The sequence below is a fragment of the Melanostigma gelatinosum genome, assembly GCF_949748355.1.
Source record: "Melanostigma gelatinosum genome assembly, chromosome: 24".
NCBI classification, from domain to species: Eukaryota; Metazoa; Chordata; class Actinopteri; order Perciformes; family Zoarcidae; genus Melanostigma; species Melanostigma gelatinosum.
Window position 1 is genome coordinate 3,358,366 of NC_136657.1, and position 27,555 is coordinate 3,385,920.

At 47.3% G+C, this 27,555-nt stretch overlaps 3 protein-coding genes across 4 annotated transcripts; 2 read left to right on the top strand and 1 right to left on the bottom strand.

Annotated features, from left to right (window-relative positions):
* Positions 1-2,695: 2,695 nt before the first annotated feature.
* Positions 2,696-4,962, top strand: cenpl (centromere protein L). Its single transcript, XM_079296791.1, has 5 exons — positions 2,696-2,745; positions 3,377-3,518; positions 3,637-3,891; positions 3,988-4,545; positions 4,634-4,962. The coding sequence occupies exons 1-5, from the start codon at positions 2,726-2,728 to the stop codon at positions 4,706-4,708; spliced, it is 1,050 nt and encodes a 349-aa protein (XP_079152917.1). The 5' UTR covers positions 2,696-2,725; the 3' UTR covers positions 4,709-4,962.
* A 563-nt stretch (positions 4,963-5,525) lies between these two features.
* LOC306797455 (FUN14 domain-containing protein 1) lies at positions 5,526-9,489 on the bottom strand (the record flags this gene model as incomplete). Its single annotated transcript, XM_079296821.1, has 5 exons — positions 5,526-6,740; positions 7,121-7,249; positions 7,489-7,564; positions 7,678-7,843; positions 9,465-9,489. The coding sequence occupies 5 exons, from the start codon at positions 9,487-9,489 to the stop codon at positions 6,663-6,665; spliced, it is 474 nt and encodes a 157-aa protein (XP_079152947.1). The 3' UTR covers positions 5,526-6,662.
* A 638-nt stretch (positions 9,490-10,127) lies between these two features.
* On the top strand, positions 10,128-27,376 carry LOC306797143 (lysine-specific demethylase 6A-like). 2 transcript variants are annotated; one of them, XM_079296342.1, is made up of 29 exons: positions 10,128-10,567; positions 10,709-10,772; positions 13,323-13,431; positions 13,632-13,681; positions 14,072-14,130; positions 14,265-14,385; positions 14,497-14,551; positions 15,394-15,428; positions 15,951-16,044; positions 16,143-16,269; positions 16,338-16,436; positions 16,618-16,837; positions 19,643-19,768; positions 19,861-19,932; positions 20,011-20,118; positions 20,217-20,591; positions 20,817-21,667; positions 22,095-22,224; positions 22,392-22,497; positions 22,606-22,811; positions 22,899-22,960; positions 23,096-23,170; positions 23,261-23,409; positions 23,514-23,628; positions 23,731-23,918; positions 24,183-24,324; positions 24,426-24,552; positions 25,882-26,052; positions 26,168-27,376. In XM_079296342.1, the coding sequence occupies exons 1-29, from the start codon at positions 10,389-10,391 to the stop codon at positions 26,195-26,197; spliced, it is 4,245 nt and encodes a 1,414-aa protein (XP_079152468.1). In that variant the 5' UTR covers positions 10,128-10,388; the 3' UTR covers positions 26,198-27,376. The 2 variants fall into 2 exon arrangements, with proteins under 2 accessions (XP_079152468.1, XP_079152467.1); XM_079296341.1 differs by having other exon boundaries at positions 22,606-22,960.
* The last annotated feature ends 179 nt before the right edge of the window (positions 27,377-27,555 follow it).

Sequence of the window (27,555 nt, forward strand, 5' to 3'; positions counted from 1 at the left end):
TCCTATCGCTGGCTTCAGATGCTGGCTGGCTTTGACTGGCTGTTCCTCCGACTTCCAGAAATGCCAGGCTCCTCCCTCTATCGTCCAGGAAACTGGTCCGGCCAGAGCCGAAATGGTCCGGACCAGACTCGCACTGTAGCGTCGCTCGAGCCAAGATGGCGTACGGCAGGGGTCCGATTTAGGCGCAGTTTCCTAATCCTCCTCCAACGGTTGCATCTACTGTATCCCGCGCAAGCGTCGACCATCCAAACCGCCTCCATCACCTTACGCCAGCCTTCTTATGCAGTTCCTTCTTAAGCTGTCTCCTCCGACAGTGTAACGTATTTCCCAACACATTGACTGACAGCTGCACGAATAAACAGATGTAATTGTCCACATGGTAGGGAAAAGGAAGATTGCATATTCCCAAGGGGCCCCATCTGCAAAATGAGGGGCAGTTTAGAGTCTATATTATTTCACAAAAAGGGGAAAAGTGACACATTTGATTGAGGTGTTATGATCTTCAACTCTACCCACTGGAAATGATGTGATATCCAGCAAATCTTAAGCCTTTACTTTTAAGAAATGAGTAACATTTTGGCAAAAGGGACCTGGAGAACCGTGCAAAAGGGAGATTAGTGTGTAATCATGTGAGGATTAAGTCGATTTACTTCGTTTCATGTAATCTTTCTGCAGGTGCGGGGCAGGTGCAGGGACGCAGGTGGAATTACCTTAGGTGTGGGAAGACCGGCCCTGAGATGTGTTGGTGATGCCCCCTAGAGGTGATGAAAGGAATCACATCCCTCCCACTGCTCCATTTTGGATATCCTCCAATGAAGTACAGTGCATTGCAACATAACATGAGAATAAACTGAAATCAATGGACTAAATATCACTTTGTAATGCAACAATTGATAAATGTTACCCTCTCTTAATATTATGCCCTAGAATCTGTTCATATATGTTGAATTTTCTCTATGGAACACGCCACACAATTTTAAATATATTTAGGTATATTTAGTTTGACCTAGCAATGTGAAATGTTCAAACCATAGAAATAGAATAGACCTAATATATTAAAATTCAAGATTAAAGCAAATGCTGAGGAAAAGTCAGCCAAGCGTTTTCCCCAGTGCCTACTAGAGACAAAAAAAGAAAATCTAACAAAAACAGAGGGATATACGTAAACAAGTACCCCACAAGGCAACAGAGGTTCTCTGAAGCAGAAAGGTGAACTCATCCATGCAGACAGGAATAAACAAAGACATCTGGTGCCACTAGAGCGCGCTGTACTCTTATGGCACACTCTGCATCATCTGCGAGCCTCCCCCATTGGTTGAAGCCCCCACTTGCAGCTACCGATAATCCGATTGGCTGTCGATGTGGTCATCTTACTGTAATGTATGGCAGTGTATGTGCTATTGAACTGCTCTCCATTCAACACACAGGTGCTTGCAAAAAAACACACACAAACACAGCCTCTGACACATTTAGAGTAAGGGCAAATGTAAGATGAGAGATAATACAAGTGGAGAAAAGTGAATGCTATAAAGTGAGAGTAACTGGGGAAGACAACTGGGGAAGCACCTGGGGGGGGGGGGGCACAGTTTCCATGGTAACAGGGAGGGGAACGGTTTTGGTGGTTGCATGTGAAACTGGCAGCCAGTGAACACCACACCGATACAAATACACACGTTAATTTTTGTCACTAAGGAAGATGTGTGCATTGACTTACAGTCATTCCAAGGAGACTTGTTGTCCCCAGATGGAAGGTGACATCACATACTCAAGCACACACACACGTGTATCCGCACATTTTATCCAATGTCCTCCAACATCGGTCCTTCATTAATTTCCCTCCTACTTGTCAAACTTTAGTCGACCTTTTTGATTTCCTGTTCTGCCATCGAACATTTCAAGCTGTACAATACTGTATGATATCAGTATGTTACTGTACAATGCATTCACTCTTTCTCTGATATTGAGATGTCATTTGAAGTATAGGTGACAACCACCAACATCACAAGAAGACACACATAACAAGGAGGGGAGCAGTTCAATGCAAAATAATGAGATATTTTCTGCTCAATTTGTGCACAATTACAGCTACAAAAAGTCAAAAAGAAATACAAAGGCTTGGACTGGCAGTTTCTTCGGTGGGAATGCGTTCGGAAACATCCAAACACAGTGCCTTACAGCCTGTTAGACTCATCTGAAACACTGATGGTTTTTGTATTCCAACCATTTAAAATGATCTAGTTAACCAATCATATCTTCATTAGAGCAGTGTTGAACTTCAATTTACTTACTGTCCAAAAGGTTGATTAGTTTCACACCAAAAATGGTGTGATGCAAGGTTAATAAGGTATAAAATGCCACAGAACAAATAGTATTTTATTTCTTGAATAATATCGAAATGTGTGGTGTCTCTCCGTTATAATAATAATAATAGCAATACAATTATGTTGCATAATTTCAGATTCGGTGACAAATCGTTTTATTTTATAATTTGTGTGCTTATTTTTTACCTTCACTCGCTTTTTTTCTCGCGCTTTACCTTGTTTATTGTTATATATTACTTAATACATTTTATATTTCATTTATTGTGAAAAATATGTGAAAAACAATCTACTTCCTGTTTGGATCGACGTGATTGGCTGATTTTAACCGCGCTGACTCCTGGGAAAGCGCGATGTTTAAATCTGTTTCCGGTTTCTGTCTGCTTCGGCCGATCAGTACGCCAGACATGGAGCGACTTCATAACAGGTATAACTCTATCTTATTACGTACTTAAAATATAATTTTACACATAAATCAAAACATAAGTATGTTTTCCTTCGCAAAAGCAAATAAAGCATACTTTTGTCAACATAGTATTAGCTTTACGGCCTATATAGCATCGATGCTAGTCGCTCTCAGGCCAAATTACATTCAATAACCGAGTCGTTTAATTTTGCCTTGGTTTTCACGAAAGGTACAAATCTGTTTCAATGATATAAAAGTCATTTTAGGAATCGTTTGCTTCCACTTTTCAATTCGGTATATCAATAAACTAAATGTACCATTGGATGATTGGTTCTCCTGTTACTTTCACAATGGTCGTCAGCCAAAATACTAGTACAACAGCTGTTTTGTATTCAACTCCAATGACTTCATTAAGTGGGACCAAGCAGTAATCCTGCACCCAAAATCTATCTTTTGAGTGTCAAACCTTCAGCACATGTAGGATAAACTGGTGGCTATAAAAATGTGTAGTTTAGACCATGGTCACTACAGCTTCACACATAAATACAGGATCATTTCAACACAGTCTCCTCGATAAAGAGCACTGCAATGACTAACTTTCTTACCAACTGGAACAATGAACACCAGCTGATGGTCTGTGTATGATTTCCAGCGTGAAGAGCAAAAGTAAGAGCTACCGGATGTCACACCGCAGCTCCTTCGGTGCTGCTGCGTCACGTCTCGGCTTAACTCCAGCGCTGGCGGGACGGAGGCTCAACACCAGCAGGAGGGCTCCGAAGTCGCACAACATCACTGTGAGTTGGCCCCGGGGCCGTTGTTCTCCATGTTTTCATTCCATCTAACATGCGTGATCAGTTGCAGCCTGGTACCCAGAATGCTCATCATCTCCATCCTCTCCTTTCCTTGTCAAAGGAGAAGGTGAGTCCGGAGCAGCTGGCCTTACTGACGAAAACCGAGTGGCAGCTGTCGTACGTCACTCCTCTCTATCGGTTCGGACACACCCAGCTGAAGAGCTACGCCGGGCAGCTCTCAGCGTTCATTGCTGCAGGGAAGCAGCACGGTTTGGCAGTGGAGGTGTTTGACCCGCAGACGGCCTTCAGGGTCTCCTTCTCTTTGGTGCAGGGGATGACTGAGTCGGACGACGATGCTGAGACTGTCCTCATACAGGTAGGATTCCATAGAGGCAGAGATATGCCTTTCAGGCTGATGGTGTCAATTTGTTCCTCCGGTGTTATGGTCTGACTCTTCCCTCGCCCACCACAGATCCACTCGAAGCCGTTGTTTGCCGGGCAGGACGAGCCACAGAGGACAGTGTGGAGCGGCTTGCTGACCTGCGTCAACGGAAACCCCGAGTACCTGCGCTCACTTCCGGAATACTTCATCTGCCTGCCGCTCTTCGGCAGCAGTGGGGCCGAGGGTCTCACGACGTTGGTCAAGTCCTGGTTCCAGCAGTCCTTCGACTGCTGCTTTGGCCCCCTGGAAATCAGCCACACGAGCCTACAGTGGCTGATGGCATTGTGGACCGACTGCCACACGGAGTCCAGCATCCAGTGCCTCAAAATGATTTGGACTCTTCCAGCTGTGCCACCGCTGAAGGTCACCTACACGGTTAACCCCGAGGACGCCTGGGAGCTGTGGAGCAGTGTGAGAAAGAAGAGGGGAGGGGAGGAGGAGGACTGTATCGACATTGAGGAGGTGACGAGTTTCATGCGGGGGCTGATGAGCCACTTCTACAGACACTTCAAGCTGGATCTGTCGGCGGGCAGCCTGAACCAGGTCTCCACAGCTCTGGGCTCAGCCAAGTCCAGCGGCAGAATTAAGGTACCACCTGACGACTGTTCTCATGAGACCATTGTTTTCCATTAGACTCTTACACACTGACTAAATGTATTGTTTCTTTTTATTTCAGATCTCCAACAGAAGATACATGGTCACCACCCTGGCGCTACTGACAGAGTGCGCCCTCCTCAAAATGCCCATCTGAGTGACCGGACACAGACTTTTTATTTTATTTTTTAAGAACAAAGCCAAACGGCCGCTTCTTTTTCTTAAACTCTTTTCAAAACATAAAATGGAGAGTAATTTTTCACAATATTCTCTTCAATGAAAGTCATATTCTGGCCCTTTTCACCCTTATTTGAACTTAAATGCAGGAAGTCTTGTGGCTGTAATTATGACTTTCCCCGTTCTAGCATTCCCAGTTTACCAGTTCATAATCACCTGTTGTAAATACTATACTGTGTGTGTGTATATATATATATATGTATATATATATATATATATGTATGTATATATGTATATATGTATGTATATATGTATATATATATGTATATATGTGTATGTGTATATATATATGTATATATGTGTATATATATGTATGTATATATATGTGTATGTATATATATGTATATGTGTATATATATATGTATATATATGTGTATATATGTATATGTATATATATATATATGTATGTGTATATGTATATATGTATGTATATATATGTATGTGTATATATGTATATATATGTATGTATATGTGTATATATATATATATATATGTATATATACACACACATCTACCTGTCCAGCTGTTTATATATTTGTCATTTATGGTTGTTTAATAAATAAAAGCAATAAAGGTTTGACTGATGCATGATAAAATAATTCAAAACAATGATCCCCTTCCAAGCAGCTGTGGGTGATGTGTGTTGTATCTGTGGGTCACCGGCTGAATTTTAGGCTATATATGACATACATATATATAACCCCCCCCCCCCCTCCCCCCAAAAAAACACTTTCTAGATGAAAACTAAATCTTTATTTTAAAAGATACACGCACAACCAAATTCATACAGCTGCGATAACAAAATATCAAATAAACAATGAGGGAGTATGAGCATATAAAATGCCAGTTGGAAACCAGCTCCTAAAAAAAAAGAAAAAAATCTGTCTAACACTATATTGCACTGGTAGCAAAAGGCAAAAAGAACCACTCATCAGCAACTCGTGATCAAATTAAGTGGACTCTTAATGTGTGGCTGTCCTACCTCGATGTGAACACGCAGCATCTCTAAATGCACAATAGCAACGGGCGTATTAGTCCCGACTGCTGCTCCATTATGCTCTTTAATGACGGGAGTGGTGTCGGGCTTGCCATTGTGGTAATTAGGGTGCAGCAGATGCTCATCCTGTTATTAAAAAGGCAGCGTGGAGCTGAGGATTATGGGAATAAAGGATCTGTATTTAATATTAAGAGAGCACATTCACAGATGTAACATTTAGTTGTGATTCATGCTCATATGTGTTATTATATATTAATAACCCCCCAGCCAACTTTAAAAACTGAATTGTGGTTGCTTACATGCTTCAATAGGCACATAAACTTCACAGCTATTAGACTGGGGGATGGTGTTAACTTCCCACTCTGCTGCCTTCCATGTTTATATAATATTTACGTGCGTGGGTCTTTACACCTCTGAGAAAGGGGAGTTGGCTACGTATTTACAATGGCACCCACGCATGCCAACTATCGGAGATCAGTGTCCACGAGGCAGAAACACGAGCGGACGGACAAACTCCGATCAAAAGCAACGAGGACGCTGTGCTCGTTTGTGGCAGCGTGACATATTCACCAGTCTGGCATAGATCTGTTACGGGTCCCATGGAACAAAGTCACAGTATGATCAACCCAGACACACACACACTCCAGAATGCGTCAGTCTTTCAAAAAGGAACTCATTAGCTATGATTGATTTGAAACAGGGGAAGTAAAACAATGTTACACCGTTAATACAACAGATCATGCTTTCATTTTGTTGTTAAAAGGTGAATGGATGCACACATGCGGCCCCCCCCCGAGAGGTAAACAGTGGGGGAGGAAAGTGACCGATGTAGTGGTGTGATTCACAGCAAGTGGAGGCTGCGGCGCGTGCAGCGGCATCAGGAGGCCAGACCCAGAAAGAAGCCGCCGACGAACCCGCTGGACAAGACTATGTTCCTCTTTATAAAGTCTGTGGCCTGCGGGGGGAGTGAGTCCATAAGAGATTAGAAGCATCATACTGTATTAACCAGTTTAATTTATATACTGAAATACATGTTTAAGACCATCTTATATATACTTAGAATGGATTCATCATAAAACACAGATACGGGTATTAAAATGTATTGTTAATGTGTCTAGTGGGTGCAGTGTGGTCGACTGTACACTAGAGGGCACTGCTGGTTTGCAGATAAAGAAATAAACCTCCACCACCACAACCAGGACATCCAAAACAAACATTTAGTTGTCAATAATCACATGTTACGGCTGCTTTGTTTCCTAACACAACAAAAGTAAATGACAGTCAATTAAAAGAAAGGGTGAAAAAAAGAGCAAGCTTGGTTACAGGTACCTTTACCTCCTCAATGAATGTGTTTATTTCAGGGACTGCTTTGTTTGCTTTCTTCTTCAGGTGCTTCTTTGCTTTGTTCACATCCTTCTCCACCTTCTTCCAGTCCACCTGCACGTAGCCGCTGTGATTGGCGATCTGTGGGCGGGGGAACAAAATGATCATCTTCTTGTAAAATGGTAACCTGATGAACACACTGACAGCATCGCAGCACAGCGAGTCCAGCGTCCAGATGGCCCGCATTCCTCTCGAGCCAGCGAACACACAATGCTGGTCTTTCTGCTGTAGAGAGGAGACCAGCTGAGCGTCATGCTGTGCAGCTGGCATGGTCAGTCATATTCAAAAAGATTCAAAACATTATTTTGGTACGCTTGTACCTGTAAAAGAAGGAACCCTCCTCCAACAGCGGTCGCAGCGATCTTCCCAACTCTCTGGAAGAGGTAACCAGCACACCTGTATGTGGTTGAGAGGAACACATATCAATCAATCAATAATAGATCCTCAAGCCTGATTGAATTAATTCACACAGGTGTGTGTACTTTTACAGACACATCCACATGGCTTACCATCCAGTCACCCCTCCCATCGCGATCTGAGTGGCCACAGAGTGCTTCTCAGCAATCGGGCCGGAGTTGCTCCCAAACACCCGACTCCACCACTGGTGCCTCCGGGCATATTCTGTCAGGTCCACGACCTCGTAGACCTCCTCTTCACTCTCCGGGTCGTCCTGTCCTGCAAGCAACAAAACGTATGAAGTCATCGATCACAATACTTTGTGTCGCCCTTCAGAATAAGAGCTCATCTGATTGTTTATTGTATGTAAATGCCTTGGGAAGCTATAATTAGCCGGCTAGCGTCAAATAGCTACCTCTTCGATATCCTGCACACTGACTGTTATAGGTTACTATTTATACATACTGTTACAAGAAGGATAGATCGATAGATAGACTTTATTTCAGACTCGGGGTCCATACAGACAGATGCATAAAAAGACAGCCACAAACAATAAAAGTACATAGGCCGAGCAATGCCTTACAAAGAGACAGCTGTACCAATGTCGCCACAGCTGGGACTGGTAGCGTGTGGTGCTCAACCTTATGTTGGTTGAAACAAGTATGATCCCATTTACAGTCATTCAGTCTACAGATGAATTTGTACATGAGATTTCTTAAAACTGTTTGGAAAGTGTTGACTCGTGCAGCCACAAACATTTCACGAGCACTACTCCATCTCGGTCTCTTTAAAAGTATTCTCATGGCGTCATTGTACGCTACTTGAAGTCTCTGTAGACTCTTTTTTTGTAGTTTGACCACAAGTGTGCAGTGTAGAGTGGAGTACAATATGCTCTGAACAGAGACATCTTCACTCCATCTGTACACAGACCAGACTAACGTGAGAGACTGTTTGCTTGTGCAGACATCATACGACATTGCCTGGAAATGTCGTTATCATCAGACATGTGTTCTGTTAAAAAATGACCAAGATATTTTACTTCACTACAGACACCAAGATTATTGTCAGACAATTTGAAGTCAGGGAAGTTTAGACATTTGTCCTCTTTAGTTCTACAGATCAGGATAGCACTCTTACTGGCGTTGTATTTGATGTCATGTTCCACACCGTACACAGTACATACAGTGAGGAGCTGCTGAAGACCAGCGCTAGAAGGACTAAAGATCACCAGATCATCTGCATACATGATGTGATTAACCAGAGTATTTCCAATCATGCACCAGTATTACAGGCTTTCAGTTGCTTGGACAGATCATCAATATACAGATTGAACAGAACTTGTCTGACACCATTGCTAACCCCAAATGGGGCTGACACACTTTTACCCCATTTTACTTGCATACTCTGGTGCGCATACCAGTAAGCCAGAATTCTCACTGTGTATGTGGGGACACCTCTTTGGCTCAGTTAAAAAAATTATTTACGATGATTAACACGATCAAAAGCTTTGGAGGCATCAATAAAACACAGAAGAAGTGATGAGTTTTGACCTCTGTATTTGTTTACAATTTCCTTTAAGGCATATATACACAAGTCAGTGCCATGTTTGGCTTTGAAGCCGAACTGGTTATCTGTGGAGGTGATGCAGTCCTGTATTCTGTCCAGCAGAATTCTTTCTCGGACCTTTGACAGGACGCTGGCCAAAGCAATGGGCCTGTAATTCTCTAGGCTACATACTTTACCAGCTTTGTTTTTAATGACTGGCACTAAGAGAACAGACAGAATTGAGTCTGGTAACAACTGGATACTAATTCCATTATTGCTGGAGGGAAAAAAGTTCTAATTTCAACAGTTTATTGGGATAATGAGGCCCGTATGCACAACAAAGAAAATCACCAACCTTCTCTGTGATCCGCCGTCGCCATTTTGGAAAAACTGGTTATGTCACTAGGATGTTGACAATACTAAACCACGCCCACACCGTGACGCTCTGCCACGTCATGTTAGAACGTTGTGATCTCGCTCGATTAGGCTCGTGCAATTTAGCAGCGTTATTGCTAAAACAATTTAATAATCTAAAACTTTCAAACAACCAAGTGTCAATGCATATTACTGAATAGGAGATTATATTTTATCAAGTGGAAATTATTACATTTCACTTTATTGCACATGGGTGACACATAATACATTATTTTAAAATATGTTTCCAGAATAATTATGGTGTTAAAGATGAGTGGTTTGCACGAGGGAAAACGAATATTTAAGATTAAAGAACGTTACAATTCTATTTTTTTGAATTTAATTATTTTTTCATTTAAAATAATATATATATATATATAATTTTTTTTTATTACTTATGGTGAATAGAAAATTCCAGAATAATCACGTTATTAAAGAATATTTATTTAAGATTAAAGAACGCTATATAGCAGGGAAGTCATATGGTTGGATGCGAACGCTCCTATTGGCGGAAGAGGGGAGAGAGGGCGTGGCTAGAGCGGCGCGTGGGTTCGCTTGGGTGACACAATTATAACAACTTTTATCTTCGCGGCCGAAAACGGATTTTTACTGTCAAATTCTCACATCTTGGATTCCTGTACTCAAGTTATTCGTATTTCAAAATAGCGCAACAATATCACTTTGTGATGAAAAATGTGACGTTTGAGGAGAGCGCTTCTGTCCAACCCCGAAAGGATTTACTATATCGAATCGCATCGTTTCATCCTGGGAAAAAGTTTTTGATCGTTTTGTTTTCCTCAGTTTTTCGTCTTTGATTTTCGGCGGAGCAAACCCGTTTTGTCCTCCGCGTCCGCGATTTTTTTCCATGCAATCGTGCGGTGTGTCTCTCGCCGTCGCTGCTGCTGCTGCTCGGAGTCTCGGCTCGGCTTGTTCTTCTAGTGGTGATGAGGGAAAGAAAATGGCGGCGGGAAAAGCGAGTGAAACCGAGGAGGACTTTCCGACACTGACAGCCCAGGAGAGGGACACTTTGGCCGCGATCGACAGGTCGGAATAGTAGCCCCGTGCACTCACACAGACGCACACGTTGACAATTAATTGTTTTCTGTCCTTTTGCATGTCGACAATGTGTCTCGAGCCGCTCTGCGAGTGATTCTGAGCCGCCTATGTTGTCTTCTTGCTCTGCAGCTCACTGTTTGGATTTCAGAAGCTTCATGAAGATGGCGCCAGAACGAAGGCCCTGTTGATGAAGGTAGCAAATCTAAACTGGATGTGTTTTCACAATTGATCCCCGGGATTTACTCCACAACCTCACAACTAGTCAATGCATTTGCCCTCAACGAATGTAACTGAATGCAAAGTGGCCCACTCGCAAAGGAGACAAGGAGACCAAGGCCAGCTAGCCGCATCCCCTCTGTTAGCCACTCAGCTATCTCTGCTAGTTAGTTCCTCTCATCCGACGCACAGCGACTCTGCACCTGCGGCACACTTAGCCAAGTAGCCACAACTCTCTTGACATAACTGGCTTGCTAGCGTTAACATATGTCAATGTTGGGAAACCGCCCTTCGCCGTTAGCTTGCATAGCTAACGTTATCCCCCTGCAGCGTTATATCCTTGTGCACTTTGCAAATTGTACCACCAACGACCAGAACGTCGTTACGGTTTTTGTGCAGCACATTGAAACATTGCGCTTAAATGAGAAAAGTGATCTCGTTGCACACATTACAGCGCCGCTAATAACTCATGTAGGCTTATCTGGCTACAAACTGCTATACTGTTGGTGGAAGTGACGTTGGAGCCTCCTTCAGGGTGCACCAAATACAGCTTAGCATATGCTTTGGACACGCTATGTTGGGTTGTTTCGTGACATTGCACTGCTCCACCAAACGTACTCTGGTCCTTTCTGTTCGGAGTTAACAAGTAACGTTATAATGGCTGGCTGCCTGTCCAAGATGGCGGGACATGGCGGAGTGACACCGATAGCTATATAACCCGTTTGATTTGAATATATGGCTCCGAATCGTTCGCGTGTGTCTTGACTGTCCTCTCGGGTCTTTGCTCCTCGTAGAGACGTGTTTCCCTCGCTGACCTAAGTGGTGTCGGCGTCCTTTGTTTACACCTTTCATTGCCCCCCCCCCCATGTTTCGGCTCTGTGCTCTCGGGCTGCCAAGCTACATTGTAGACAGACTCAGTCTGAGCAAAAGCACACACCCTCTCCACCTATCTTGTGAATGTATCTTGAACAAGTGGATGGTGTTAGAGAAGATGGTGTTGACAGCTCGTCGTCTTGAAGGGGTATCTGCTCGCTTGGTGGTGTGGGATACCTAGGAAGTGGGACTACTCATCCAGCTGCGCAGAAGCAGCAGAAAGGAGGATTTTGACAGTGTGCAACACAATCAATGCAATCAGGCTGGACTTGAACTGTACAGTCCCTATGTTGTGCATGTTTTTCGGCACATGTGGGTTATTCTGTGCCTTGCTCGAGGCGTTTGTGGCCCATTGACAGCGGTGGTTCTGGTGACACATGATGGAAATTGCTGATTGCCCCCCCCCCCCCCCATTGGTGTCTTAGAAACAGAATGGTGGGCTTTACTTTACCATCCATATCGGCGTGTGGTCAGATTCCATACAAGGTTGTTAGTTTTGAGTGACCACCCTGTCTGGCCCCGTCGCTGCGCTGCTGCTTTATCTGCATGCAGATAACTGTGTGTTCAACGTTTGTGACAGAACTGGGTCACCGTTTCACCACCAGTAACGAGGTGGCAGCGATGTGAACTTGGGATAACGAGACGGGAGATGAGCTTCGAACACGAGCGTGCTCTTATTTTCGTTTTCGACGCGTGAGAATATCTGTCCAGACATTATTTTTTTTTTTTTTTACACTTTCTGCAGCAAGAAGAGTTTGAGTTTAATGGTCGCATTGGGACGACTGGTGCCGGTTTTGGTGAAGTTTGCATGTTTTTCGGCCGGGTTAGGGGAGGCCAAAAGAGATGCGTGTTGGGTATTAGGACTCTCTTTGGCTTTGATTTGCAGCACATTGACCAGTCGAGTCCACCTTTGGTGTGATCTCAGTGTGGCTCCAGAGAACTCCGCCAGCAAAAAAAAAAAAAAAAAAAAAGTTTAAATTCTTGTTTTTTTTTTAAAAGTTGGACTTGATTATAAAAATATCCCCATAGTCGAAATTATGAGATAGAAAGTCGAAGTTGTGAGATAGAAAGAGATTGTGAGATTGTTTCTTAACCCTCAATTAAAATGATTTAAGTTACAACAGAAATCTGCTTCAATATATTTGTATGTACAATATTTTAACACTTAAATAAACAACAATCAAATGCAGAGACTTGTTTAACAAGATGTTACGAGTAGTTACATTTACAACCGGCCCTTTGTAGGCGACCATGATGCTGATGTGGCCCGGAGTGAAAATGAGTTTGAGACCCCTGTCCTCGAGTGAAGACGCAGCAGCAACTTTTTTGTATTTCTCAGGGAAGAAAGATCTTTCATGGAAGTTTTGGGGGAAAAGAAATGCCTTCAGCACAAGTCCTTATCTGCAGTAAAGCTCATTCCAGTGAATTAGTCTGAGGCTGATGTTTATCTGCTGAAAATAATGTGAGTCCACCCGACCAGAATTATGGTGCTGACGTTAGCCATGCTGTGACTTTCAAAAGTTCTGAGTGATTTTCTTTCACTCGTCCCGCCCCCTTCCTCCCATGTTTCTGTTCTTAACATAGTACAGACATGTACGGTGCACGCGCACAGTTGAGACACTTTTTTGTGTGTGTGTGTGTGTTCTCCCCGCAGGCCGTTCGCTGCTACGATTCGCTCATCCTGAAGGCCGAGGGCAAAGTGGAGCCGGAGTTATTCTGCCAGCTCGGCCACTTCAACCTCCTCCTGGAGGATTACCCGAAAGGTGAGTCATCCCCCCCCCACCACACACACACACACACTCCAGTGGTTCGTCGAGTCATGCTCTCCTCGCACGTTTTCGTCCGGAGAGTACGAGCCTCTGGAGACGGGCAGTTGGCTCAATTCCAGCTGGACATAAATGCCGACGGTGCAATCTTTCCTCAGTGACGTTGTTAAATTCTCAGCTTTTTTTTTTTTTCACAGCATTATCGGCATACCAGAGGTACTACAGTTTACAGTCAGACTACTGGAAGGTAAGCGACACACGCACGCTCACTTTCTCATTCAGCTCGTGATATTCTCACACACACACACACACACACACGCGCAATATTTCTTTCCTTTCCACTCGCTCGTGCACAGGAAGCACGTATGGTTTTGCGCTGGTGTGAAATGCGGTTTCAGGTTTCACGCCGGAGTCATTTTGTGCTCCTTTCCCGTTCAGTTGACACTTTGCGGTGAGATTGATGGCTACTTGTTTGTTTTCTGAACCACGTAGCTGCAGGGTTATGTAAATATGTCCGGGACATTTGATTACATTGCGAGCCGGGTATTGGGTTTCTTTGTCAGTCTTATAAATCAGTTTTTTTTATTATTGGTGCTATTTGTCATAACGCCCTTGCGCCTCTCTCCCTCCCACCCAGAATGCTGCCTTTCTGTACGGCCTGGGAATGGTCTACTTCCACTATAATGCCTTTCAGTGGTGAGTACCAACCGTCCGCACGCACTCCTCGACTGTCCACCATCATCTAATTCTGGCCGCGTGGACTCACGTTATTTTCAGCAGATAAACATCAGCCTCAGTCTTCTCTTTAATGTGATTTTTTTCTTACTCAGGGCGATCAAAGCATTCCAGGAGGTGCTGTACATTGACCCGGGTTTCTCCCGGGCCAAGGAGATCCACCTGCGCCTCGGTCTCATGTTTAAGGTCAACACAGACTACGAGTCAAGCCTAAAGGTCGGTCCACCCCCCCCCCCACCCCCGAAAACGCTGTAACGCACAATCCGGGGCTCTATCGCCATGTGTTATGACGTGCTTTTACTGATTCCTACCCGTGTTCTCTCTCAGCATTTTCAGCTGGCTTTGATTGACTCCAACCCCTGCACTTTGTCCAAAGCTGAAAGTAAGCTCCTTTCTTATTTATTTATTAATTGAGAAAGTTGCCCGTTAGTTTCTTCTTCGTGTGATTATTTGGCACGTCAATATGTTTTTCTGAACTGTTGTTTTTGCCGCAAGTATGACACTGCCAATAAAGCAGCTTTTTCGAGCGAGGTCGATTTATTTATTTTTATTTTTGGAGCGTTCACACCTTAAATAGGCATCAACCGATCACGTCGTGCCGAACGGACATGCGCGGAACCAAGACGGCAAACTTTGAGTTCTTTCGACCTCGTCCAAACTCCTTACCTTTTCAAAATAAAAGCCTTCGACAGAGAAACTCAAATTCCCTCAGAGCACCGGTAAAAAGAAACTCCATTCGATGGCTTACAGTAGCTCAGGCTATACAACAATGTGACACGCACAGCTCATAATAGCTGCAACATCTTTCCCAGCGACCTAGAAAACTGCAGCAATATCTAATAATGTTTTTGTACCAGCGTATAGCTGTTTGTCTCTTTGTGCCCCCCCCCCATTCCCTCTCTCTCACACACACAGCAAGGGCAGCCCCGTCTTTCTTCCTCTCTCTCCCTCTCTCTCTCTCCCTCTCTCTCTCTCCATCTGCTGAGAGTCACTCAGGCAGCTTAGATCAGACACTGCAGCGCTTCAGACAAAGGAAGGTGCCGCCAGGAGCGCAGCTACCTATCTGGTCCGTTACATTAAAACGGACAACCTTGGCTTTCCGACACCTATTTATTGCCAGCGCAGCACTACTGTGGGGGGGGGGAATAAAAGACCAAGTGGAGGACTGACTCTCCTCTCAAATAACCTCGACCTAACATGTTTCCTCTTCTTCTCCTCTTGCAGTTCAGTTCCACATCGCTCATTTGTATGAGATTCAGGTAAGTGCTTGCTTTTCTATTTGCTCCAGTTCTTCTCCGAAGGACGCGAGCCCTTTCGTTTGGCTCCCGTCATTTGTAACCGAGAAAAATACGTGTTGATTGAACATAAACCAGCCGGCACTGTGGAGCCACAGGGCATCTGAATGCGGAGGGGAAGCCCCGTTCTTTAGGGTATATTTTGAACCAGGTGCTGACAAATTGAGGAGGGAGCAGGGCGCATGAGTGGGTGGCATGCGGGGGGGAGAGGAGATTACTCTCAGCCGATCGGCGGGGTTGCCACGGAAACAAGAAAGTCTGGCCCCCCCCCCCTTTTTGTATGCCGGAGGTCTCCCTCTCTCTCCCTGCTGGTTTCAGTGGAGAAGTACAGTAGCGCTAGCCGGCTGTGTCGGGTTGCTCGTGCCGTGTCAGAACACGGAAGGCTTTACTGCAGGCCGGGTGTTGAAACAATTCAAAATCTGTTGTTTTATTCTCTCCTCTCGTCCCTCTCGCTGTCCTCCCTGTGGGCCACTCCTCGTGATCCAGAAGAGATACCGGGCTGCCAAGGAGGCCTACGAGAGCCTTCTGCAGACGGAGGATCTTCCTGCACAGGTGAAGGCCACTACCCTGCAGCAGCTAGGTAAGAGCGAGCACAGAAGCGTGTCTTTTTTTTCTTTTTGGCGAGTGGACTTTTATTTAGTTGGTCGGAGGCTGATTATTAAAGGCGTCCTTTTCCAGGCTGGATGCATCACACGGTGGAGCAGCTCGGGGACAGAGCCAGCAGGGACAGCTATGCCATCCAGTGTCTGCAGAAATCTCTGGAGGCCGACCCCAACTCTGGACAGACCTGGTACTTCCTTGGCAGGTACGTCACACACGCACAAATGTTTTCCACGTCTGTAGCAGAGCGCTTACGGCCCGTGTCTCCTGCAGGTGCTACTCTAGTATTGGGAAGGTTCAGGACGCCTTCATCTCCTATCGGCAATCCATCGACAAATCAGAGGCCAGCGCAGACACCTGGTGCTCCATAGGGTAAGGGTCAATGTGTTCAGAGGAGGCTGCAGTAAAGTCACCATTTAACATTCTTTTTTTTGCAAACATTGCTCATCTCTCCATCTTCATCATCATTCCTCCTCATTTTCACCCCTCCCCTGCTCACCGCTCTCTCATTTCCCGGTCCTTCTCCCCCCCCCCCCCCCCACACCCCCCTCAGGGTGTTGTACCAGCAGCAGAACCAGCCCATGGACGCCCTGCAGGCCTACATCTGCGCCGTGCAGCTGGACCACAGCCACGCCGCCGCCTGGATGGACCTGGGCACGCTGTACGAGTCCTGCAACCAGCCGCACGACGCCATCAAGTGCTACATCAACGCCACGCGCAGCAAGGGCTGCACCAACACCACCGCGCTGACCCACCGCATCAAATGCCTGCAGGTGGGTGGAGGAGGAGGAGGAGGGGGGGATCAAAGCGACGGGCAACCTGTGCAGCATCACAGCTTTCCTGCCAAGTTATTTTTGTCGCCGGTGTAAAAGTGTTCGCTCACAGACTGTCGTCCCGTTAATTGAACGCGCTGTTGTTTTATTTAATTAGCGCGCTCCGCGGGGTCACTCGTTCTGCTGTTGACTGTGTTTTGCTCAGTCGGGGGTACGAGAACAAACAGATTTCTATGTGGCGGATACAGATCCATAAAATAAAATGCCCGGATGGCGAATTGAAACTGCTGAACCAGCTTCCCCATAAAGCTGTCTCGTGTGGGTGGAGGACATGCAATTAGTAACACAACTGAACACTTAACATGCAAGTTAAAATGCAGGCGTAGACTGATTGATTCACGGGGAAGCTAATGCTAGCCGGTTCAAACTTGACCTTCCATGGATTTATCAACCGGGGGTGCTGCCAAACCCCATATCTCATGTGTTAATCTATGATTTATTTTTTTTTTGTCCGAGCGATGTCATTTCCCTTTACATATGCATGAAGGAATGTTGCGTTTCCCACCACCAGTTAGCATAAATCCATGGCATTAAGACGAGCTCAGTGTCTGGGATCACTGTTACTGATCGTCCTCGTGTGGTCAATGCTGTACATGACGTAGGAATGTTAGCCCGCCGAGGCCCAAGTTATTGTTTCCAGCCTAGCTTCACTTGTGTTATAACCTTTTCTCTATTTACCATTGCTGATCATTTCCTTGTTTTGAGGGTTTTTTTTTCCTTCCAAAAAAGAAGAAGAAAGAAAGCCATGTGTTTTTATTTTTATTTTTTTGTTTTTTCACGTCGTTTTCCATTCCCCTAGGCTCAGTTGAGTAACCCCCAGCTCAGTAGCCCCCAGGGTAAAAGTAAAATGCTCCCTCTTATTGAGGAGGCATGGAGTCTGCCAATCCCAGCTGAGCTAACCTCCAGGCAGGGAGGCCTGAGCAGTGCACCACAGCAGGTGAGAGACCAGATAGAGCAACTTACACCCCCGCTCCACCCTACTCTCTCCCTCCCCTCCCCCTTTGACTTGAGTGCACACTCGGACGCAGCGTGCGCACAGACAAACCAGCGGGTCAACGGGTAACGCTTGAGCTTAACTCCACCTTCCACACTGTGTGTGTGTGTGTGTGTGTGAATGCAGATGTCTAAAGAGGCCAACACAAGAAAACAACAACCCCTCTCTTGGAAAAGCATTATTTTACTCCACTGTTCCTCTCACATTGGGGACTTTTTTTTACTCGTAAGCACACTGTTTGCACATAGTTCAATAAAATGAAGACGTCCATTATGTTTCCCGCACTTTATTTCAATTGTAACGTGTCCGGGGTCATGGCTGCTTTACGGCATCTGTTTTTCAACGAGGAGGGGTCCGGCCAAGCGTTACCCAGTCCTGCACCCCCCCCCCCCCCCCACACACACACCTTTTTCTTCTCCACCGCACAGTAGCCACTCGGCTTCACCCATCACGCTCACTTCAAGTAACCACCCCCCCCCCCCTTGAACAAATACTAAATGAAATAAATCAACAAAGCACTTGTGCAGGCTTTTGTTAATTCTTTCCCCCATTCGATTTCTCCTTCTAATAATCCAGTTTTTTAATCTAATGTGGTATTCAGGATTACCCCCCCACCCCAAATGCAGTTCATTTAAAAATCCAATCTGCACCACTCTGCTGTTTGCTCCTAATCTGCTTTGGTGTAGACCGGGAGACGCCCCCCCTCCCTGTGTGATCGGTGAGGTCGTGCTGTCGTAGCGTTAAACCCCCCCCCCCCCCCCCTTTTCAGTAGTTGACCTTAGCTGTCCTGCTCACAGAGGCCTCCAGCGACGCCCCCTCGTGTTCACGCCCAGCGCACGGGTCCGACGCGAGTAGCTCTGTTGTGTCCATGTCTGTGTGTGCGATCGCTGTTGTGTCATCGACTTCTAGCATTGGAATGTGTTGGGTTTCATCAGCTTTGACTTGGTGAGAGTCAATTCACTGTGAGACCTAGTATTCCGGGGGGGGGGGGGGGGGGGGGGGGGGTGTCGTCTTCAATGGGCCAGATGTGACTTATTACATTCCACTTTGTGGATTGCAAAAAAAAGCATAACTGAAACGAGCAATACTGGCTTGAGATATTGAGTTCTGGTGTCTATTTCCCGCCCCTAAATTCAAGGGCAGTCGCATCTGGCTCATAGGCCCCCTCCGAGGTAACGGAAGGCTGCCAGTGTGCGGCGTGTGGCCTAACCGTTTTGCTTTTAACGGTAGAGTCGAGTCATGCTGTGCAAATGCCTTCATGCTGCTCGAAAGCGCAATAGGGAAATACATGGAACTGATGTATTAGAAGAGTCACTGTGAAGTCGTCGAGGGCTGCAGGTGTAGCGACGAGAGAACTGCCCCCCCCCCCTTCCTCGTCCTCCCCCGGGGCTGTTGTTGCCCTATGGAGCAACACCTTCGGATGTTTTTGCTCTACCTGTCCTGCTTGTGTGTTTAATCGCCAACACAGAATCACAGAGTTGCTCTCTTTTTCTCTCCTTTCCTTATTCTCCATCCCTTGCTTTGCTTTGACCTCTTTCCACTTGCCGTATCTTTTCCTCCATTTTGCTACTTGATAAACATGCTCGTTTGCTTTAAACTGTACCCCCCCACACTTGCTTTTTGGCTTTCTATTCCGCCCCCCGTCCTCCGTGGCCTTTCGTTATGTCCCTTCCATTCACGTTCTTTTCCTCCTTGCTTCGGTCTGCACGCGCTCCCGCCACCCCACCCCCCCCCCCCCCCCCCCCCTCCAGGCTTGCAAGCCCAATCACAGTGCGGAGGGCGGGGGTCAGTCTCTGCCCCCTCACGTGGGCCCGCTGGGCCAAGCAGAGGACCAGTCCTGCCCTGCCAAGAGGAGGAGAGCCTCCAGCCCTGCCAAGGTAAACGCCACAGAGACGGCATCATTTACTGCCTTCCTCCTGTCGTAGTTACAGTCGTGCAGTTAAATCTGAACGCTGTGCTTGTTTTTCAGGGTGACTCATGGGTCAGTAACCCGCCACAGCAGCCAGTTCCCAACTGGTACCTCTCCCAGCAGAAATTACAGGTCCGTAAAGTCTTTTATCTCATATTTTACTTTATGCGCGATCTAACGGAAACTCTTTATCTGCTGTCCGTCTTCAAGGCGCTGGAACAGTTGCGTAGTAACCGGGCCAGCCTGAAGCCCCCACAGCTTCAGATGCTGGGTCAACTGGAGGCCCAGTTCGCCATGATGCAGCAGCACCAGCACCAGGTGAAGAAACCAACCTGTTTTTTAACATAATAACTGACGTACGGTACTGGTTTTCAAGCTGTGACTACATTTAAACTGTGTTGCCGTCATGTTTACAGATGAGACAGAACGCCTCGGGAGGTCAGGCGCGCCCCTCGCTCCCCAACGGCCCCACCACCAACTCCCTCCCGTCCCCCAACCCCGGCCTCCACCCCGCCCGGCCCCACCTGGGACTCCACCGGCCCCTCTGCCCGCCTCAGCCGCTGGCCAACGGGCCCGGTGGACACGGACACTCGGAGCCCGTCCCCTCGGGCGACAGCAGTAACAGTAGTAATAATCAGCCGGGGCCCGCGGCCACAGGACCCAACGGAGACGTGCCTTACCTGCAACCTGCCGGCGGCGGCGGCGACGCAGCACTGCTACCTCACACCTGCACAAGCGCGCAGACGCAGGACGCCGCGCCGCGCCAGGCCCTGCACCTAAACTCCTCTCAGGTTGGGCCTCACTCACCGGTCACCCTTTGTTTGTCAGTCCGTAAAAATGCAAACCCCCTCCGGCACGTTATCTGTCGCTCAGCTTAGAAACTCTGTTTTCATCCTACAGCACCTTAGTCCACACAAGGAGCAAAAATGTTAAGAGCATGGTAACTTCATTATTAATGCCACCTTGCCTGTGCTTTCTGATCCCCCTGTGTAACAGTTGCTCTCTTCTTCCTCCAGGGGCTTCAGAAGGGGTGTGTTCCACATGCGACAGGCTCCAGTAGTGAGGGGACCCTCTCTTACCCCCAGACCCCCAGCTCCTCCATCGCCCCCGTGCACCCCAACAATCAGGTTGGACATTCCACTAGCGCCCCGTCGCCGCGACAACAGGCCCACAACCACCTCCCGTCCCCTCCCTCCCTCCCCCACTCCTCTACCTCAGGTGGAGCAGCACCCGGTGCGTCCGCTACCAAAGATAGCAGCAGCGCAGCCGCTCTCGGCAACGGGGGCTCCGAGGGCAAGTCGCCGAGGACGCCCGCGGATGACAAAGCGGCGCAGGCGGACGGCCTGGCCAATCACGTACACTCGGGGGATGGCAAGGGGGCGGAGGGTGGCGAGAAGCCGAGCCTTAGCGCAGACAATCCTAGACTATCTGCCCTGCTGGCAGGGGGGAAGGGCCCTGTGGCGGGCGAGGGTCCGTCACAAGGGACGGCGTCCACCACGACGGAGTCCCACGAGAGAGTCAACAACATCCACCCAGCCGTCCTGCCCTCCACCCCCCACGCACAGGGCAGCTCGGCTGCCTCCTCGCCCATCTCTGCCATATCCACCGCCACGCCCTCGCCCAAATCCTCAGAACACACCCAAACAGGCGGCCACAGCCCCGCCGCCGCCACCTCTGCTGCGCCTGCCGTCAACGGCAACGGCAAAGGAGGCATCTCGGGGGACTCGCAAAGCCCGCAGAAGGCCGAGCCGCCCACCGTCACCAGTCTGAAAGCTACGCCTCCACACGGACACGGCTCCTCCTCCTCCTCATCGTCGTCCTCCATATCCATCTACCCCAGCTCCACAGACGTGCTGAAGGCCTGCAGGTGAGGCCCCGGTTGAGTCCTCTCTTGGTACCCAAGTGTTGTGTGTTACGAGAGAGAAGGATCAGCTGAGCGGTGTGGTTTGTGTTGACGATGTCTCCCCCCGGTGGACTTCCAGAGCTACTACACAACCAAAGGGAAATTGTTATGTAACTGTAAACAACGCCGAAGGCTACTGGGCAGTCTTGTTGCCACGCAGATATGATTTAGCACAGATTATTCAGTGGAATATTCCTCCATTTGGTCGCACGAGTTCCCGCTTGTTTTACACATGCGTGTAGTTTCTTCTGCAGTGAAATGAGCCACTAGGAGCAGATATCTTTAAGATCGGAGGTCGGTATCCTGTAGCGGTGCGTTACTTCTCCCTGCCTGATTTATGATCTCGTCACCCGTGCTGCTCCCACTTAAACGTTCTCTGCATTGTGTGCAGAAACCTGGGGAGGAACGGCCTCTCCAACAGCAGCATCCTCCTCGATAAGTGCCCCCCGCCCCGGCTGCCCCCTCCACCCTCACCAGCCCTGCCCAAAGACAAGCTCAACCCTCCCACACCCAGCATCTATGTGAGTATCGCCCAAGAGGGCCGCGAGCCACTTCAGGGAGTGTTTGGCAGTTGTTGTTTTTTTTTAAAGTCGCGTTCGCTTTGACCTGATGAGTCTTGTTCATTAAAGCAGGTGGTCATAGTGCTATATGATGTCCTTTAACTTCCTGTTTCCTGTCTGTGGACCAGCTGGAGAACAAGAGGGACGCTTTCTTCCCCCCACTGCACCAGTTCTGCACAAACCCTTCCAACCCCGTCACCGTCATCAGAGGACTGGCCGGAGCACTCAAACTGGGTAAATGCTTTTGCTTGCAGCAGCGGGAATGGTATGCCGATCACAAAGACGTCCGTGTTTTAATTATTTCTGTGTCTTCCCCTCTCCGGGTGTCCGTTCTCCCGGCAGACTTGGGTCTGTTCTCCACGAAGACATTGGTGGAGGCGAACCCGGAGCACCTGGTGGAGGTCTGGACGCAGCTCTCGCAGCCCGCCGACGAGAACTGGGACCCGGCCGGCACCAAGAAAATGTGGCGCTGCGAGAGCGCCCGCGCCCACACCACGATCGCCAAATACGCCCAGTATCAGGCGGCCTCCTTCCAGGAGTCCCTCCGGGTCAGTCCTGCTTCGTCTGTGAAAGCAAACTGTTTGGCAGCTTACGGTAGCGTACAGCTGGCTTCACGTGTTCCTCTTTGTTTTCAGGAGGAGAATGAGAAGAAGGCGTTAAAGGAGCCATCGGACACAGAGCCAACATCAGCAGAGAGGTACCTGATCTTCTTCTTTGTCTTTAGTGACTTTTATTTTGTTTCTTTAGCCCCATAAAGAAATGGTTGTGTGTTTTTTGAAAACCTTTTGTGCAGATTAAACCACATGTGGCAAATTTGTTTGTGTGTCTTCAGTGTTGCCCGCAAAAGAAGGGGACCCTTGAAGCACATCAAGTTTGGAACCAACATCGACGTGTCGGACGAAAGGAAGTGAGTCTGGATCTGGATTTGTTGTCTTTTAAGACGCTTTGTAAACATGGTTTTATGACAACTCGCCCCACACTCTCTCGCTCTCTCCAGGTGGAAACAGCAGCTCCAGGAGCTCAGCAAACTGCCGGCCTTCGCTCGCGTCGTATCAGCCGGCAACCTGCTGAGCCACGTGGGCCACACCATCCTGGGCATGAACACCGTTCAGCTCTACATGAAGGTCCCCGGGAGCAGGATAGCAGGTTGATGCACAAACCGGCGCGAAAAACGTACTTCTGGTTCAAATGACGACTGCTGTTTCCAGAGCGTGGATTCGTGCACTCAAGGAGGTTTTTGTCCCTCTCAGGTCACCAGGAGCACAATAACTTCTGTGCCGTCAACATCAACATCGGACCGGGCGACTGTGAATGGTTCGCGGTGCCGGAGCCGTACTGGGGAGTGATGAGCAACTTCTGTGAAAAGTAAGCTGGGCGGGAGGGAAGTCTTAAAGATGGCCGTCTTCTGCGCAAGTCACGGCCCCCTCATCCATTCCTGTATTCATCCCGACCGTCTTCCCCCTCCAGGAACAACATCAACTTCCTGATGGGCTCGTGGTGGCCCAACCTGGAGGACCTGTACGAGGCCGACGTGCCCGTCTACCGGTTCATCCAGCGCCCCGGCGACCTGGTGTGGCTCAACACCGGCACCGTCCACTGGGTGCAGGCCATCGGCTGGTGCAACAACATCGCCTGGAACGTTGGACCTCTCACCGGTACGCCCGGGATTGTGGGACGTGGGTTCGCGATACTCAAGCCGCTAGAGTTGGAGAGTTTGCCTTGTCTTACAGAAATGATGTCTGATATGATGAAACGCTTTTCTGCTGATTGGTGACCTTTTTAGTTAATTACCGCGGGATTTGATTCCCTGCATTTTCTTTTTAGTTGTATGATGGCACGAATACACTTCCATAACAACCAGCGCACCTGTTTCCACTGGCCATATAATCATCTCAAATAATGTGAAATATGTCTTTCAGCCCACCAGTACAAGCTGGCTGTGGAGCGCTACGAGTGGAACAAGCTCCAGACTGTCAAGTCCACGGTTCCCATGGTGCACCTCTCCTGGAACATGTCGCGCAACATCAAAGTGTCCGACCACAAGCTGTTTGAGATGATCAAGTGAGTCACCGAGTCCCTCGGCGGGGTTTACGTTGCGTTATTACGAGCTGGCTGTTCGTTTTTCCGAGCGTGACACAATGCGTCGTCGTCGTTCGTCACAGGTACTGCCTGCTGCGGACGCTGAAGCAGTGCCAGTGGGTGAAGGAGGCGCTGGCGACGGCCGGCAAGGAAACGGTGCTGAGGCCGCGGACGAGGGACGAGCCGGCCCACTACTGCACCATCTGTGAGGTCAGTAAGCACACGGGGAGGGAGGGGGGGGGCGTTTCAGCGGGACGGGCGTGGATTTTAAAGGGGTTTACCGCAAAGACTTCTGGCATTCCTTGCCTTGAACAATCCTCTTCAAATCTGGCTTGTGTTCCATTGTTGCCACTCGAAGCAATTCTTTCACATGGGTGCCGGTCAGAAGAGATAGATGCTTTGATTTCACGTGTTTCCGGGTAGAAAACACAGACTCTCAGACGTATGTTGTATGTAATCTGTGGCCTTTTCAGTTGTAGATCACGGAACCGGGTCACAAAGCTTTCGTGCAGGTTTTCAATCAGTGTTGTATATCTGGCTCTTTGCTTATTCAGGGCGGCGCTGGTGACTTGCCCGCTTGGTCCAGCTCAGCGATGAGACTCTTGAATTGCCTGTGGTTCAGCGCATGTGTGCGGATGTAGTTGACGATTTCCATCACAGGCTTCATGACGTTGTTTAAATTCAGTGATTTAGACACGAGCTGCTCCCTGTGGATGATGCAGTGGAAATTCCAAATTTTTTTATTTAAGAATAACAATAAATAACCACAAAGAAATAAGAATGAACTTGAATATGATTGTCTGATTTTTTTTGTTTAAAAAATCTAAAAAAAAACACTTTGAATCTGTAGGCTACTGCCTAATAGTCTTATTATTGCCATTTGATGACAATTGCTCATATACTGTAAGCCTAAATAAGTATATTTATTATTTTGAACAAAGGTTAAATGTTATTTCACAAGTTTCAAAAAGTGACCCCAATTTTTTGAAAATGCCCCTGGATTTCAGTCAGTGGGGGCAAAAATTGCCCCCAAATAAATATGTAAATTTCCTACCCTGCCTTCATTGTCTGGCTTTTTAGCCCGTGCAATGTTCCAAGCCAGTTGATAGTATGCAAGCGTTACGGTCTCTGAGTGCTTTGTACATTTTTGGAAAAACGATCTGCTTTTCTGCCTGACTTTTCAAAGTCACCAACTTGTGCTTGCAAAGTTCAGTCCCTTTTGGAAATTCCTGGTCGCTGTTGGCATGGAGTGAGCTGAAGTGGCGCTGAAGATTTGAAGCTTCGAAATGCGCTAATGACGCCTGACATATAAGGCAGAATGGCTTGCCAATACCTTCAACAAAAAAAATATAAACTCTCCCACTAAAACGTCCTGTGTTCATCTTCATATTTTCGTTTTGCTGTGCACTTTTTACCTGCTATTTTGAGAGCGAACTGGACACAAATTGTCAAATGATCTTGCCCCTACTGAGAAACTTTCAGTCGTCGCCGCCCCCTCACCTGTGTGTGTGTGTGTGTGTGTGTGTGTGCGCTCTGCAGGTGGAGGTGTTCAACCTGCTGTTTGTGCGCCGTGAGCTCCTGTCCAAGAAGCAGCACGTGGTCCACTGCCAGGACTGCGCCAGGAAAGGCAGCGCCACTCTGGACAACTTCGTGGTGCTGGAGCAACACAGGATGGAGGACCTGATGCAGGTCTACGACCAGTTCACATTAGTAAGTCACCAGACCGAGGGGGGGGGGGGGGGGGGGGGGGGGGGGACTTCAAAATGAAGGGAGATGATTTAGTTTTTCCTGAACTAATTGTCGTGTGTGTGCTCTTCCTCCCCAGGCCCCTCCTCTTCATTCCTCTTCATCTTGACATTAGGTGACACCCCCTTCTTCGTCTTCTGCTGTGGAGCCATGAAGCCCCCCCCCCCCCATTCACAGGAACTTGTATTAAGAATATAATGAAAAATAACATCTACATACGCGGACCATTTCTGATATTCAGGAAAGCCAAGGCCGCCCCCCCCCCCCCCCCCTTTCCCACCCATTGTGGCTTGTCTCCATAGCCACGGCTGGAGGCTGAGGCGGCTGAGTGTGTCTGTCTATGCAACCTGTTTTTGAAGTGCTGGTGCCTGGCCCTTCCAGAGGGGGGCGCCACCGAGCTCACAAACAGGACTTTGTTTCTCCCCTTCCCCTCCCAGCCCCCTCTAGTGACAATGGCTCAGCCCTGTTTTAATGGAGGACTTAATCAAAAAACGGTTGGGAACGGGGGGAGGGGTGGGATTCTTAATGCGTGATTAAAAATGTTTTGTAGATACTTGTTAACTGTCACAACTGGCAACACCACCCGTAAAAGACTACTGACTTGACAAGCTCTCTCTCTCTCTCTCCCGTCTTTACGTTTTCTATTCTGGTAACAGGATGAAATGTCTGCTTTGATTTATAGAATTTCCCCAAAAAGTTCAGTTTGTCCTTCTAAGGAGCACTAGCCTAACTGGTCTTTTTCTATGGTAGATAGTCATTTTAAGACTCTTTGGACAGCAAAATCTCCAAAAAAATTGTAGTGTGAAGAGTTAAGGTGATTTTCTTTACTTTCTATTTTCTTTTGTTGTTTTTTTTACAGCTTTTATGTTTTACGTTTGTCTTGTTCTTTTCAAAACTATGACTTTTTGTTTCTAGGTATAAAAAAAAAAAAGGAAAAAAATGTCGAAAAAAAACCAACTTACTAGCCAAGTCACACAGAGAATGGGTTGCACATAGACTTCTGGAGAAAAAGTTTAATTTGTGATTTTTATGTTTCTAATCTTGATGTAAATTTACACTATTTATAAATACATATTTATTGCTTGAAAATATTTGTTGATGGAATGCTGTTATTTTTTTCCAGAGTACCTGCCATTAAATTTGAAGGAGTTTTGTCATTTTAACACAACTCCTCTTACGTTTTCTATATATAAATAAAATTGCTGAGCAAGCATTGTACAGAAACGGACATTTAAAATTGTTTTATTGTTTGAAGAATGTTTTATGATGAGTCAATAAACACAACGTTGTCAAATTATCCATGCTCTTCGGTTTCTCAAACGCACCACAATAGTTCATAACCCTTTGGTATCATTTACAGGAATAATACAAACAGAGGCATTGATGTTGAGAGTGAAGGCCTGAAACCCAGCAGACAATGTAGCTGTAGACTGACACACAGAATCCTACACTGTATGCCAGGTCCAG